Source organism: Cervus canadensis, chromosome 7, assembly GCF_019320065.1.
Source record: "Cervus canadensis isolate Bull #8, Minnesota chromosome 7, ASM1932006v1, whole genome shotgun sequence".
NCBI lineage: Eukaryota > Metazoa > Chordata > Mammalia > Artiodactyla > Cervidae > Cervus > Cervus canadensis.
In genome coordinates, this window is record NC_057392.1 from 45,277,159 (window position 1) to 45,294,371 (window position 17,213).

General features: G+C 39.9%; 1 protein-coding gene across 15 annotated transcripts in view; it reads left to right on the forward strand.

The window, feature by feature from the left end:
- KALRN (kalirin RhoGEF kinase) overlaps positions 1-17,213 on the forward strand; it is a 671,401-nt gene that overhangs the window by 354,528 nt on the left and 299,660 nt on the right. For 13 of the 15 annotated variants that reach the window (XM_043473179.1, XM_043473181.1, XM_043473173.1 and 10 more), the window contains exons 12-13: positions 4,672-4,880; positions 8,149-8,323. In XM_043473179.1, coding sequence (XP_043329114.1) covers positions 4,672-4,880; positions 8,149-8,323 — 384 coding nt within the window. The remainder of the gene's footprint in view (positions 1-4,671; positions 4,881-8,148; positions 8,324-17,213) is intronic. The other 2 variants (XM_043473183.1, XM_043473184.1) reach the window with 1 other exon arrangement.

Sequence of the window (17,213 nt, forward strand, 5' to 3'; positions counted from 1 at the left end):
AAAGAACTTCGTTCCATCTGGGTTTTGTTTTGTTTTTGTTTTTACAGAAGGAAAAATGAAGAAATGTTAGCACTAACCCTTTGTCTCTGGTGCTTCCCTATCTCTGAGTCAAATTCCATAGCAATTTTACTTGACATTTTATCCTCTTGAAGGTAGACTGGCCCTTTCCTTTCCTTATCAGGCTGCTGACCACTGGGCTGAGTGGCATCTATGTTTTTTGTTTGTTTGTTTAATTTAAATTATTTATTTATTTTACTTTACAACATTGTATTGGTTTTGCCATACGTTGTCTTGAATCTGCCATGGGTGTACATGTGTTCCCCATCCTGAACCCCCTTCCCACCTCCCTCCCCATCCCATCCCTCTGGGTCATCCCAGTGCACCAGCCCTGAGCACCCTGTATGATGCATTGAACCTGGACTAGTGATTCGTTTCACATATGATAATTTACATGTTTCAATGTCATTCTCCCATATCATCCCACCCTCGCCCTCTCCCACAGAGTCCAAAAGACTGTTCAATACATCTGTGTCTCTCTTGCTGTCTCACATACAGGGTTATCGTTACCATCTTTCTAAATTCCATATATATGTGTTAGTATACTGTATTGGTGTTTTTCTTTCTGGCTTACTTCACTCTGTATAGTAGGCTCCAGTTTCATCCACCTCATTAGAACTGATTCAAATGCATTCTTTTTAATGGCTGAGTAATATTCCATGGTGTATATGTACCACAGCTTTCTTATCCATTCGTCTGCTGATAGGCATCTAGGTTGCTTCCATGTCCTGGCTATTGTAAACAGTGCTGCGATGAACATTGGGGTACACGTGTCTCTTTCAGTTCTGGTTTCCTCAGTGTGTATGCCCAGCAGCGGGATTGCTGGGTCATATGGCAGTTCTATTTCCAGTTTTTTAAGGAATCTCTACACTGTTCTCCATAGCAGCTGTACTAGTTTGCATTCCCACCAACAGTGTAAGAGGGTTTCCTTTTCTCCACACCCTCTCCAGCATTTATTGCTTGTAGACTTTTGGATAGTTGCCATTCTGACTGGCGTGTAATGGTACCTCATTGTGGTTTTGATTTGCATTTCTCTGATAATGAGTGATGTTGAGCATCTTTTCATGTTTGTTAGCCATCTGTATGTCTTCTTTGGAGAAATGTCTGTTTAGTTCTTTGGCCCACATTTTGATTGGGTCTCTTATTTTTCTGGAATTGAGTTACAGGAGTTGCTTATATATTTTTGAGATTAATCCTTTGTCTGTTGCTTCATTTGCTATTATTTTCTCACATTCTGAAGGTTGTCTTTTCACTTTGCTTATAGTTTCCTCTGTTGTTGAGTGGCATCTATGTTGTACATCATTGACTTCTTAGTTGATTTCCCTTAGTGGTAGGTTTTAATCTACCATAGACAAGATTTTCTTTACAATGAAGTAGAATATATGACCTGATAATGTGAAAAATCAACTTCAACTCATTAATCAGAGAATATACAGGAGTAGGACACATTTTTATTAAAATGATATTGACTCCTGAGGTCAGTGCATTTCCTCAGACATACCTGATCTTTCTCTAGTCTTTTTGTTGTTACACTGACATCTCGTCTTTGGCAAGTTTGATCTTTGGTCCCTACAATTTAGCTACATGGCTACCAGGTGGAGGGAGTGTCATGAGTCATGGTGGATTTCCTCAGAAAGGAATAATGCTGACTTTCTTCCCTAGACCTACACCAGAAGTGTTTAAGTTTTTACTGAAGAGGAGAAAAAAATGAACTCCAAGCTATGAAGCCATTAAAATAGCTTAAGGATGGTACTGAGAACAAAATTATCTTGAATAAAATAAATTCCTTAAGATATCTATAAGCTTCTGTCCTCTCTCATTCTTGTAATAGGAATACCAGCCTCATCCTGAGCAGTCTTCCATCCAGTGCCTTTTCTATCTGGACACACTAAGTTTGTTTTTCTTAAGTGACCTCTTTCCTAGCCACAATTTTAATCTCTCTCTCTCTTCACATAATCCTGTCTTTTCTTGCTTTTTTAGAAAGGAAATTTCTGGACTTTTCAATCTCTAGGTTTTCCTTAGGTATCCCAGGACAAAGTTGCAAAAAACAGAAAAGAGGGGCCCAGCTCATGTTAGCATATTGAAAGATCAAATCCAGTATCGATCTTTTACCAATTTAAAAATGGAGTACTTCAAACTTTTCCTCTGTCTTCTAGTGGGAACTGGAGGTGACTTGCATAAAAATATCTTTAAAATATAATAATATCTAAAAAAAAAAATAAAAATAAAAAATAAAAAAAATAAAAATATCATAACATCTAGCACTTACTATATGCCAGGCACTGTTTCTAAGTGATATGCATATCATATGTATATATTTATATATAAAATATATATAAATGTAGAGTGTGTGTATGTATATATTTATATATAAAATGTATATAAATGTAGAGTGTGTGTATGTATATATACATATATATCTCATTTATTTGTGTGTGTATACATAAAGACACACACACATACACACACACACATATCAATTTATTGATAATCTTTACAACTCTGTAGGGATAACAACTATTACTATTCTCATTTTACTGTCAAGGAAAATTGAGGTGTAAAGAGGGTACATTACTTGTCCAAGGTTATAGAGGTAATATGTGGTAGAACTGGGTGTGTTTTCTTTCTTGCCTTTCTTTTGTTTTTTCTTTCGCTCTGTCTCTCCCTCCCTCCCTTTCTTTCTTTCTTCCTTCCTTTATTATTTAGTTTTTTAATTAATGTATTGTTGATTTAGAAGTTCTTAACTGCTATGCTATATTGCCTCTCTATATAGCAATTTTTCAGAGATTCCATTGTCTCATACCCAAGGACTTCAGCACAGTTGGAAAATGGTTTTGCCCCAGGAAAAACAGCAGCCAGAAAGTCTGAAGTAACTTTAAATTGTAGTGACCAATATCCTGAACTTTCTGATTTCATACTGATTTGAAATAGATACATTCATACCTATAGGATAATGTACCTGAGCTTAAATAGTCTGGAAAACTTGTGTTTTACAACAGAAAGCTTATTTGTAAAAAAAATAAATAAGTAAATTGAACTAAACCAGACACAAGCTGCTAAATGACAGAAACACTGAATAATAATTTGCAATAGGCTTATTAATAATGCTATCTGTTAAAAAAAATAATGCTATCTGTTTATTTAAAGCATTGATAATAAGTAAATAATTGATTTTTCATAATCTTTGAAGTGAGCAGGTCAAATCTTTTTCTTCCCATTTTGTAGATTAGGAGACTGAGGCTCAGAGAAGTTCTTACCTGTCCAAAAAGAACACTCCCCTTTTATTTGTTACCTCCAGGGCTTCTTAATCTTATGAACTCAACCTCTTCTGTCACACTTAAGGCCTTTCCTCTCTTAAAGACAAGAATAACTTGTCAAAAGTCTGAAGATTATTTTTGTCTCTCTTTATTGTCTCTTTTCTAACCCCTTGTTACAAAGGCCACACCATGGTTTACCATACTGAGAACCAACAAGATGAAATAATATTCTTAAGATGGATATTTATCCATGTTTTTAACATGGAAAACTTACAGAATGTTAGAACTGTAAGTTAACTATTTTATTTTATGCTTTCCTCAGCCTATGTTACACATGAAGTCTGACAAGCAAAGGTGACATACTCAAAGACACCACAGGTTATGGGAAGAACAGCAGTCACAATCTGCATCTTCTGGCTCCTTCTATCAATTTTTTCTCTCTACTAGCTTTTCTCCTGGTAGAGTCATGAGCTTATCTTTTCTGCTAACAAGGGGAAGGGTCCTTGTTTCTAAGCAAACATCAGACATGTCTTTCCCTCGACCATTCATGAAAATGCTCAATGAGAGCACTTAGAAGTGGAGCACTGTGGAAGTCCACCGGTTTTCAGTATGAGGAAGAGCTATCAATAAATGAACTTTTAGTATTTCAATTCAACTCCTCATCATTTCCAGTACTTATTCCATTCAAAACACTACTCTTAGCTCTTTTAAAGTTGTCTGACCAGTAATATCATCCTGATTGCATTTCAACATCTTGAATATCATGATGGAAATGTCTTATATTGAAATTAAGATAAGCTATACCTCTTTAGCAGTCAGCTTTCTAACCAACAAAGCAGTCCTTAGAAGAAAAAATAGTTTAGCCTAGCACGTATTTTCTTAATTAATCTTCACTTGGTTCTTAGTGAACATCCCATTCTTTCTTGTATATTTGTAAAATCATGATACATGTCTGGGAATCAGCCTCTAGCTATCTGCAGGAAGTGTGCAGAGTCGTCCTTTATGAAAGATGAAATAGAATTTGTCCATCATCAGTTTCCTGTTCTTCCCACTCTCTCAAAAATGAGTGAGCTTCCTGCTCTAAGACCAGTTTTCCAGAACCACTAGAAAGTAAGGCAGAGGGTAATTCCTGTCCTTAGGGAATGCCTGTACTAGTGGAGTAAACTTAGCAGAGATGGATAGTGAATATAAATACAGAGATGCAAACTGACCCATAGGGTGCTGATTAGGACAGTCTGATATTGAACTGAGTAGTTAAGGGTAGGTTGGATGACCTGAGTTCCACACTCTTGCCCTTAATCCCAGCCGTCCACTCCCATGTGCCCTGAGTAGACTCTGCTTTCTCTATCCCCCACAGCTATGGACATGGATGGAAGACCTTCAGAAGGAGATGCTGGAGGATGTCTGTGCAGACTCTGTGGATGCGGTCCAGGAACTGATCAAGCAGTTCCAGCAGCAGCAGACCGCCACTCTGGATGCCACACTTAATGTCATCAAGGAGGGCGAAGACCTTATCCAGCAACTCAGGTCAGCGCCTCCCTCCCTGGGGGAGCCCAGCGAGGCCAGGTCAGCATGGGCGGTGCTTTCCAGTGGGAAATGCCTTGGACTAGACACGAGATAAGTCATCATGTCCTGGTCTTGGCTCAGCTGCAGCCAGCTTTGTGGTCTTGTGTGAGCTTCAGTTTCTCCATCTGTCAGATATAAAAATGCCTGCACCATACCCAACTTGAATTTAGAATGAATTAGTCAGTGGAAAAGCTCTTATGTTTCACAGAATTATGTATCATTGAAGATGTTATTCAGTGATCTATAAGTAATATAAATACAATAAAAATTTAGCAATATTCAATAGAAAATAAACAGCATCTTCATAAAAAATGATGGCATATTTGATCATGTGAAGAAATAGCCATTATGGAACATAGTGTTATTTGGCATCTGGTCTTGGGCTAATTCTGAATTCCAGTGCTCCAGTCAGTAATATGTGACCCCAAATGATTGTCTTTGGCCTAATGCAAATGTAGAGAGTGTGTGATGTGTCCTACTGTGCTCTCTGCTTACCCACATATGACCTTTCTACCATTCCTTGGTACCCAGAAAATAAAACTCCTTCTCTATTGCCCTAAACAAATATAGCTAAGAATGAATCTTAGAAAATCCTGTCTGACACCTTATATTCATTTATAATAATCCACCCCATTGCCTCCTTTCCATTTGCATCAATATCCAGTTTCCTGTCGCTGTCAAGGGCATCAGCTCCTCAGATAAAGTGTCATGAGGCCTTGAGCAAGCCCTCAGCAACCGGCCATGTGCCCAGGTGATATGTAAATAGGATTTGATGGCACTAATGATGTCTGCCTGCGGGGACTTGTTCCTATCCCCAGATCACTGAGTGCTGGGACCTCTGCCAGGTCCAGATAGCAATAATCTCATCAACAAGACCAGGACAATCCTGAGGCCAGAGGGAATTTCTTCAGTTGGAGAGGCTTCCTCCCGCCCCCCACCCCCACCCCCAAACCAGCTGTCCGATTAGATAAATAAGAACTTACCTTAAGATAGCCCTGGCATGTTTTTCTGTTGGATTGATCATTTCTATTCCAAACATTCACACACCATGTTCTGAGTCCTCCTATTGCATACTAACAAGACAGCCTCTTTCCTTTCTTCCCCTGGTTCATCTTCATGAATGTATAGTACATGACAGTTTTGTCTGCCTACCTAGAAAACTCCACTGTTATTTGCTTCTGAGGAAAATTCCAAATAATGAGCAATCACTTAACCTCTCTAGGCCACAGCTGTTTCATCTGTGTGATTTAAGGAGTTCACTCTAGGAGCCTGTCAACTCTAGAATTATGTAATGGCTTTTGTGTTTTTTCTCCGAACGCTTTCCACGAGCTTGGCTGGCCTCTCTGTGGGGCGGAGTCTGTGGCAGATGCCCTGCCCACCTTGCACCATGCCTGAGGGCTGAAGGCTACTCAGTGTTGGTGGAGGCAATGAGATGGCTGATGCCTGTCCTACAAGTTTAAGTTCTATGGATTTCGGAGAGGACCACAGGCATGTGTCAAGAACCACTGGTGACTGTTCCTTCCTCCACTAGTCTGACACTCACCTAGGCTCCCTAGTAGACACTGGCAGGATGCCTCACACACACCAGTTCACACATCTTCCCTAGGCCTCATGACTCTTCACACTGAAGCACCTAAGGTGCTTTCACATTATCTCTTTGATTCTAGTGTATATGACAGTGACAGAAGTGCTATACAAAGGGACCAGAAATCATCCTTTTCCTTCTGGAAGCTGAGAGAAAGACTGAGGGGAGCCATCAGAAATAGTAGTCACATCCTCCCAATAGTACTGTTCCCAGCAAATGCACAATGTATAGTGTTCAGTACTCTTCCTGAGTTCTTTTCATGGTTGGGGGAAGCTGTGCATGGTGGGCTTTCAAGCCCAAATAGGCCAAGGTGAGAAGAGAGGGACTATAAGTTCTCTAGGTGACAGAAGGGGAGGCTCTTGGCCTTGTGCTTCCTCCAGTAGCAGTGCGAGCTCCGACACCATTGCTTCTGAGACAGACACAGGCCAAAAAGACCCGGTCTTCAGAAAAGCTGCTGCTGAGAGCATTCAGTACTAAGGACTTTACCCTCTGACTTCTTAGATTGTATCAGAAACCAAGATGTCATGAGATAATGAATGTGCCTGTTTCTTTCAAGTGTAGGGGCTCTAGCTTACTCACTCAAGGCCCTATAGAATCTAAACTTATTGAATTCCAGTTTTTCTATTGTAATGGTCTCTTTGGAGATGTTACCACCTCACTTGTCTCAGCAGATCAATGTTTATCTCTCTATTCCCTCTGTGTCACCTCCCCTTCCTGCCTTTGTACGGACCTTCTCTGCTCGGAAAGCCCACCCTTCCCATCTACTTGGCTCATCCTTTTCTTCTAATGCTCAAATCAGGGCTCATCCTCTGTGAAGCCTTTGTTGGTTGTTCAGCCTCTTGTGCCCTAGATTCTACTTTCCCCAACTGGACCTGTGCCCCAGTCAGAACCTGACACATCTTTCAGAATTAACAGTCATTCATACAGCACATTCCTGGTCACAGAGTACGGTCATACATGCCATCTTATTTAACAGCAAACCATGCCATGAGCAGGGCAGGGATTATTAAATCCACTTTACAGGAGGCAACTGAGCCTCAGGGAGGAGATTTCCCAAGGCCACCAGCCCATGTATGTCAGAGCAGGGATTTGAGCCAGGCTTGCAGCCTGAAGACCTCAAGCTCTCCTAAGTATAGCTTGAAGCCTATTAAATAACACCAGCCATAACTTTGGCATAGAATTATAAAGGGGATAAATGGTTTTTGCAACCATGATCTCACTTTACTTTAACCATGATCCTGTGAGTAAAAACTAGGAAGGATTTTTTCCATATACTTTTAATTTGTCTGCCTTTATGTATCGTGATATGTGTATTTGTGTGTGTATATTGAAATATGTGTATATTAGACTACATATATGTTTGGAACCATTCCATTTCATTGATATTTGTAGAGCCCCTTTGCATGTGTTATTTCATTTGATTCCTGTCACAGTTCTGCCCGAGGAATAGGACAGCAGCTAATCTCTTAGCTACAGTGCTGTGAACCCCAAAAAGGGTACATGTATCTTTGGTTCACCTATTAGGCAGATGGTGCCAGGCTCACAATAGAAGTCTGATAAACATCTATTGCTTGAGTGACTCTATTGATTCCCATCCCCCTTGCTGAGACAAGGAAGGCTCCCTCTCCACTGTCACTTTTAATATGACAAGCCCCCTCCTTTCTCTCTCCCACTGTGCCACAGGGACTCAGCTGTGTCCAACAACAAGACGCCCCATAGTAGCTCCATCAGCCACATAGAGTCAGTGCTGCAGCAGCTGGATGACGCCCAGGTGCAAATGGAGGAGCTGTTCCACGAACGCAAGATCAAGCTGGACATCTTCCTGCAGCTGCGCATCTTTGAGCAGTACACCATTGAGGTAGATGTGGGGAGGAGGTGTGGGCAGGTGGAAGGCAGGCTGCTTCCTGGCCAAGGGCACTGCCCCAGAGCTAGACTAAGGGGACTGGATAGAACTTTGCATCACAATACATTTTTAGGGATCAGCAAATTCATGTTCACCATGTTGGATTCCTTCCAGTCCCTTTCACCCTACTGCCAAGCAGAGGCCCTCTCCTCAGTCTCTGGGATTAGTCCACTGGGAAGGGTTTGTTGGTTTGCACTGAACTCTTACTTGGCACTTTGGTTCCTGGAAGACCATGGAGTTAGTCGTTTGGTGACTGAGGTAGACTTGCTAAATCCTATAGCTTCTTGAGTAGGAAGGCATTAAGATTAGGTGGTCTCCTCAGCTGGTGACTGCAGATTAGGGGTTGGATGGACTCACACAGCAGCCAGGAAGTCAGGGGTCAGAGGAAGGAAGACCCAGATCCTTCGTTTGCTTTCTGCTTATTAAGAAACTAAGCATGTGCAAAGGTCATTTGCTGGTTCATCTCATCAACGCCTCAGCTCATCCTGGGAAGGTCAGACTCTGGTGTTCTGATATATTTATGTCCTGTTTGTGATGCCTACTAATAATGTCTGCCCCACATAATACCAATCTTTTATTATTTTCTGCTTTAAGTCAGTGACTAAAGTCAGATCAGTAGGGTTTCTGAGGTGTGAAAAACATCCAACACCTATGAAGCATTGTCCTTTTAAGGGATGGCAAATGGTTAAAAACTATGTCTTCTCTTTGCTCCTGGCTGGTGTGTTGTAAAGGAAAACCAATTCTCTGCCTACCATTCATTAAAACTTTACTTTGCATTCCCGCCATCTCCAAGTTGAGGCTTCTGGGTGTCTGGGATTGATCTTCCCAACAACATCTATGGAAACTTCTGTGGAACTGGTTTGGGAAGGAAAATTATTATTTTTTCAAACGTAAGTGTTAAAGTGTTAGTCGCACAGTTGTGTCCAACTCTTTGCAACCCCATGGACTGTAGCTCACCAGACTCCTCTGTCCAAGGAGTTCTTTAGGCATGAATACTAGAGTGTGTTGGCATTCCCTCCTCTAGGAAATCTTCCCGACAGAGATTGAACTTGTGTCTCCCGCATTCAGGCAAATTCTTTACCATCTGAGCCATCAGGGAAACCTTTCAAATGTTGAATGCTCCAATATTCCAGTCTCAATGTCATTCCCAACCCCTTACAGGCCAGAAAGCTGTTTTGGCAACAGATGCCCTCTTCTTCAATCCCTAGAGCAATCCTTCCTATTTCTGACTCTCTTTTGACCTTTCTCTTCTTCACCTCTATCCTAACTTCTAGAAGCCACTGCAAATTTTTACTTAAAGATGTCATGTTCTAAAAGGTGCTCTCTGGACAATTTCTGAAATAAAGGAAGAGATAAGTCTTTCAATCTAGATCTTGATTATCCTTCCAGCTCATTCCATAACTTCAAGTGAATTTATTTATACTTTATATTTATAATCTATTTTGAATTGGTACTCATAGTGATTTCAGGTTGCAAATGGTATTTAAACATATATTGAAAGAACAATGAAAATGCCAATGGAAAATTAGAGATATTAGTGTGAGGAAAGGAATGAACGTGGGGTGACAAAGGTAATAAAAGAAAGAGTGGCAATTGCGAGTGAGAAATAAACAGAGGTGATGTTTGGTTGCAGTAGTATTGGCCACAGACATTCCTATCATCCTTACTCCATTTGACCCACTAAGAGTGAGTACATTCATGAGGGAATTACGTTAGCAGGTGTGGGAATTTGGCTGTTGTGTTCATTATTTACTTTCCTATCATTCCAAGTCCACATCAAAAAATGCTTAAGGAGAAGGAAATAACCTAAGGGTTTGGGTGTTTAAGCTTTATTTGGTGAGATGTCTGTGGTTTTGAGGTCTGGGTTGCTGGTTTAGTTCCAGAATGGGTCAATTAGCTTCACTTCACTACTTGGACTGTAACCCATTAACATCAGCTGGGGGCACCATTAGGATGTGTTTGCCTGCAGTGATTCTGGGATGATCCATTTCCAATCCAAAGCCTACAGAGAAAAAATACACTTTGTTTTTTTAAAAATAAAGTTGACTATAGATCAAATAGTTTAAAATTTGATCCTATTTATATGTTGCAGTAGAAGAGCTTGATATTTAAATTGTAGGATTTGCATTTCTCAGCCTTTGTGTTGTATAAAAGTTTCCCCTCCCACCCTGACAACTTGGACAGCTTTGTATGCAGCGAAGCTGAAGCAGGGAAGTAATAAAGGATCTAATAAAATGAGGGAGATGAAAATAGTGAATAGGTCAAATGAGGAGAATAAGAATTTGGTTCTGCACCCAGGTTTTAGCAGAGGTCTGGTTCCCCATTTCAGGTGTGGCCCCAAACTTGGGGAAATGTTGCTTTTCATCTTAGATAGGAATGAAAATCCTGCCAAACCTATGGAAAATTTCTGCTTTAAGTCAGATTGTCAGAGTTATATTTGAGGGTGATGAGATTATTTCAAATGCCAACTAGTGTTTCACTGTAGGGGTAAAAGGCAAGCTTCTAGAGATGATTCAGAGTGTGAAACTGAGGGTGGTTTCTGTAATGAGAGATGTGTGGATATAAGCCAGGGCAGAGGCTGTCACTGCAGGACCTACAGCTATGGTTTCCTTCCCTAAAGGAAGGCATCTGATGGACATACTCAGAATTCCTAGGGATTACTGAAGACCAGTGCAGGCCTGTCCCCGACATCTGGGGAGTCTAAGTCAAGACTCCTTAACCATGTTACTGATGGCTGGCATGGGCTAATTAATTTTAAAATTAAGATAACACATGAGTTGCTGCACTAGTTTCCTTTTACTTAATTATATGGCTCCCAGAGTACTTGGGATGGGGTTGAGGGTACCTGGCTAAGAGTGACACTTATCCCAAATGTATTAGGCAAAAGTTAAAAAACCAAGACTGCATTCCTGATATGCCTTCTTCATATCACTGGAGACCAGAAGCAATGATGCACAGATATTCTATAAAGGTTTTTCCCTGTAAGTTCAGCTTACTTCTGTGAAAGATGTTATAAGAAACAGTTGTAATAGAAAAGACACTTCACAAAATGCAAATAATCTTTATCTTGTGATGGTAAGAATATGGAAAATGTCTTCTTCTTTTTGATGCTTCCATGCATTTCACCTTTTATACAATTAATTAGAATGATTGGAAAGAAATATTTTGTTTCTTTCTAAAGAAATTTATTTATTTATATATTTCTAAATATTTCTAAAAATATTTTATTTTTAGAAACAGGAACAAGTCAGTGGTCTCCAAACTCCTTTGATTATACACAATAAACTATTTTTGAACTTTCAGCTCTCTACATATGTACCTTATTAGCTTATAAATTATGTACGTATTCTACTGTCACTAATAATCTCAAAATTCACTGTGCCTTTAGGGTGAGTGAAGCTTGACTTTTTCATTAGAAGCTGCAGTTCTGTATTTCAAATAGTATTCTTGATAATTTTCAATTATTTTTTGGTTCTGGCTTCTTGACAGATCTGATTAGATTGTCATTGTTTCTTTACCCCATCATGTGGCTGCCAAAGAGTTCAGGGTTCTCTTGAGTTTTCATGGTCAGTATTATCTTCAAACTGTAGTTTCTTTGAGGAACCTTGTTAAGCCACATGTCTTTTGTGAAGGGTAGTTTAGTTAAAACTAGATAATAGATAAGTCCATTTAACTGGGCACATGAAAAGAGCAATAATTTGAAATATGCTGAAAGCAGCTGAACAGATGAGCCAGAAAGTCCGTCTGTATTGAGGTACTTCCTATGTCCCCTGAGGAGCCCTCCCCCCACACCATCTGCCATGTGGTACAAGTGAGAGTCTGGGATCAGTATACTATGAAAGTCCAGGGAAATGTTGTATCTTTTTTTTTAGTAGTTTGATCAAATATGTGTGCATATAATATATATGTACATACATATGATTATTTATATACTTAGAATTTTTCTATTTGTTATCAGTGGGCAATCTTGGGCACCCCCTGGGATGAGCATACCCATACTGGAGAGTACTAGGAATGACACCAAGAAAGATAACCTATAAGGGACTTTATGAAAAATGGGCCACAGTTATAATCTTTCTTTTAAATTTCTGACTCTGTAATTATAATCAAAGTTTTTTCAATGTACCTGAAAATTAATCCGCATAATTAATCAGAGTAAGGAGTGGAATAGCAGCTCTGAATCCATGGGGTTCATATTGGGATAGGCTGGGGCCAGGCTGAGGCTAGAGAAAAATGGCCTTCAAGGAGGAAAATTCTTCCTAGAGTAGAGAAAGCTGATTGTTATTCACTGGTAGTATCAGCTCTGTGATTGGTTGTATGCAGAGGCCTTTTATGTTTTATACTTGAGTGAGATTGTTCAGTCAGCCTTTTACCTAACAGAAATTCAACTTGATAAACATTTAGTGAGCATCTACTATGCCTCAAAAATTATTTTGGGCACTGTGGATGAAACTGTCCCTGCTAGTTGGGGGCTAGTTGGGAAGAACCACAGAAACAGAACCATCCCATAGTGATAATAACACAGACAGGCTTACAGGTCAATGAGAACACTCAGGCAAGAATGCTTAGCTTTTCAGACTGCCTGTGGAAGGTTTCCCAGTAAGATGACACCTGGAGGACAGGTAAAAATTGATGGCCAGGGTTTGGCATCTCTGAAGAATGCCATCCAGCCTCTACCAGAATATCTCCAGAGCCCAGAAGCAGAGTTCAGGAGAGGAGGGAACTCAGGATCTCATTATTGTGTTGAACCAAGATCTTTTGCCCTTTCCTCCTGCTTCTGCTCTCTGGAGAAACAGAACAAATCTGCTCCCTCTTTTTGGAAGCTTTAAAAATATTTGAAAATGTTCATCATAGGCCTCTTTTTCTTTATCCAGAAAGTGTTGAGATTGTGAAAGTTATTTCTGCAGTCCTCTCTGACTCTAAAACTTCAATAGCTACTTCTCTTCACTGTTAGCCCTTCTGTGGGATATAGCCCCAGTGTTCTCCCCATTTCCTGGGTCCACATTGTTGCCTCATTGCCCCCTGGTGGCTGGACTCTAGTTATCCACGGTGGCTTATAACCCCATCCCCACCAACCCTGGGGGAGCTGTGTGTCCAAGACACTGGTGTTCTACACGCACAGCCCAAGAGACGTTTCTATGACTTCATCACCTGTCCTTTGACACGTCTGCTCCCTTAAAAACCCCTGGCTGTTTTTTCAGGGTACATGTTTCCAATACACTGACTTTTTAAAAAATTTAAATGAAAGCATTTTATGTATTTTTCCTCTCAAATTTTACTCTCTTTTTTCTGGTGCAGTTCTTCAGCCTATCAAAATATATTTAATTTATTATTGCTAACAGTGTTTCAACAATTTGAAATATTGGCCAGGTCAGGCAGGGCTCTGTGGTGCTTCACTGGACATCTTCCTTCAGTGACACAGAGCCATCAGCCTGCACAGTCATTCCTTAAAGGGCCACATCATCTTCTGGTCCAATTTCATAGCCCTCCATAGATAGTGTTAGACTCTGCAAAGCCTTGCTGTTCTCCTGGTTGTAATGTGCCTCAAACTCACCAACATAGTAACTATATCAATAAAAAAAAAGTAAGATGTGTTTGGGATCAGTCTTTGTAGGTTCCCTTGGGATCCCTATAGCCTTTTCTAAATGTACTCCAGATCTTTTGCAAAGGAAATACAGAATAAGTGCAATAAAGTAAACCAAAATTCTCACAAAATATTTGACAGTTTTTTCTAGACTTTTGTCAAATTGATTTCAGAATCATTGGCAGTTTCCCCTCACATCTTCCATTAAAAAAAAAAAAAAAGGATTCTTTACATAGCTTTAGTATTCTGGACTGTCACCTGTTTTGTTAAATTATCAAAGATCCCTAATGGAAGCTTTCAGATCATTCTGTAATGGAGTGGGTAAGGGGCTGTGGACCTGAAGTCAGGAGACATTATGAAGGTTCAAATGCTGCCCACTTCTTTCTGGTAAAGATGCAGGGAACTCAGTAGAAGGAAATAATGTAAACTCCAGCATGGGGTGTTTAGCCTTCACGGGAGAAAACCCGTTCTGACACTCAAGCATTGATAAGTTCTAGAATGAGTGAACAATATATATCATGGGAGCTCTTCAACAGAGGGGAGATTTTTTTGAAAACAGTAGATTTCTATGAGTCTCAAACTGATTAAGAGGCAAAGATATGGGCAAAATAAAGACTCAAGATCCCCTCAGTATCAGTCATGGTTTTAAAAGATCTCAATTTTAATCATGATAATGATGAAAAAAAGAACATGAACTTGGTCGTAAAAGTTGTGTTCCATTATCTAAATTATCCAATTGGAATAGAAATTAGGTAGCCAAACATTGGAACTCATCAGTTAGAGTGTTATGATATGTTCTTACATTTTTTTCACAAAAATAAAAAAATAACTGCATGGATTTCTTTATTGCTAAGTCCTGCTTTTCCATACTGCTTCTTGCAGTATCCTCAAAGGTTTCCTTATACCTACATACATAAATATTTTAACTCTGGACAGATTGTATATATTTCTAAAACAAAGTGAAATTCCATGATATATTTTTAAAATAATCTGTATTAGAATTCACTAATCTCATCATTTTAATTGATTAACAGAAAAGAACCTAATACTAGACTACAAGAAGAACAAATGGCTATGGTAATTTAGTTTAGTTTCACAGTGGTAATACACATAAATATGTTGTTGTTCAGTCGCTAAGTCGTGTCTGACTCTTTGTGATCCCATGGACTGCAGCACACCAGGCTCCCCTGTCCTTCACTATCTCCCAGACTTTGCTCAGATTCATGTCCATTGAATTAGTGATGCTATCTAACCATCTCATCCTCTGAGGCCCCCTTCTCTTTTTGCCTTCAGTCTTTCCCAGCATCAGGGTCTTTTCCAGTGACTCAGGTCTTCATATCAGGTGGTCTAAGTATTGGAGCTTCAGCTTCAGCATCAGTCCTTCCAATGAATATTCAGGGCTGATTTCCTTTAGGATTGACTGATTGGATCTCCTTGCAGTCCAAAGAACATACATACCCATTGTAGATGAAATAGCCCTTCCCAAAGCAATGAAACTCTATTTAGCTGCAATATCTCTTCTCCTACCAGCCAGCACTTGTAGGTCAGTGAAGAATATTTAGCCTTCAGTTTTCTCATTTTAATATAAATAGTGACATTATAGAACAGAAAGATGTTCATTTGCATTGACAGCTCATGTATTTCAGAGCATCTTACCACAGAGAAATGCCTTAGACCCTTCCTCCTCACTATTAGTTGGAATGGGATTGGACCTTAATGTGCATAACATATGTAGTGTTGATACACACACACACACACACACACACTCTTTGCTGAATGGCAGTGTAGTATAGTCACTGAGTATGCAGTATGAGTTACAGGGCCTGGGTTTGAAACCTGTCTCACCAGCTTTACTAATTGTATGATTTTATGCAAGTTACTCCCTTGGTTTCCTCATCTGAGAAATAGGTATGAGAATAATAATTCCCAGTCCATAGAGTTATTAAGGATTTAATGAGTTAACACATAGAACTCAAGTACCTAGCACTTAACACTGTAATACATTGTAGTTAGCATTGTTATTATAAATAAACTGCCTAAATAGCAAATTTGCTATATATATGTATATATAAATATGTATATGTATTTGCATCCACATTTTAAGCAAACATCCCATCTTATTCTCTCTGAATTTATTACCCAGTTCTGTTAGGTGATCCCTGAGTGTTCATGTAACTGCTGTGAGAGCCACAGGCATTTGCTCTTGCCATAAAGAGAATGTGCCCATGCAGAGGGCAGGTTACACTTCTCTCTGCCACAACCCAGTGTTCACACCCCAATGCCAGATTGCAGATGTTTCTCCTGTTCATGGCAAAGGCTCCTGAAAATAAAAGTGAAAGTGTTAGTTACTCAGTCCTGTCCAACTCTTTGCAACCTCATAGACTGCAGCCCACCAGGCTAGAATACTGGAGTGGGTTGCCATGCCCTTCTCCAGGGGATCTTCCCAACCCAGGGATCGAACCCAGGTCCTCTGCGTCGCAGACAAATTCATTACCGTCTGAGCCACAGGGAAACCCCAAAGGCTTCTAAGGGACCAAAGAATTCCAGTTAGATTAATATGACCTTTATACTGAGTATAAGTACTCAGTATAGTTTAAGTATATAAAGTATATTTTTAAGTATATAAGTACTCAGAATCAATTTTTAAAATTTACCAAACTCGTCAACAAAAATATCTTACTAGGGGAAGGTTGTGTGTTTTTTGAAAGGGTAAGTTATTCCTGGCTTTATATAAAGCCACAAACATACAATTTATTGATCTGTTCAAAGCACATGATTAATTTTAAAGGTTCATGTGAAGTGAAGAAAACGGAGTTACAATCAGTTTGTGAGGGTTTTTTTAGAGAAGAAACCAGAGGAAAGGTTAAACAGGCACTTCTCTGAAGTGAGAAAAATAAAAAGAAAGCTACCCCCTGAAGCTAGTTCTTGGACCAGCTCTGTTGATATGACACCATGGTTAAGAGCCCTTGACCTTGTAGCTGAGTGCTCAGTTCTGCCACCACCAAATCTGAGACCCTGAGGCAAATGATGTGACTTCTCTGTGCCTTTGTTTTCTCATGTTGTTGCTGTGAGGAGTTGCTATAAGGATGAAATAAAAGAAAATCAAATGCTTAACACAGGGGTAAGTTGCTTCAGTCGTGTCCGACTCTGCAATCCTATGGACTGTAGCCTGCCAGGCTCCTCTGTCTGTGGGAATTCTCCAGGCAAGAATACTGGAGTGGGTTGCCATGTCCTCCCCCAGGGGATCTTTCCCACCCAGGG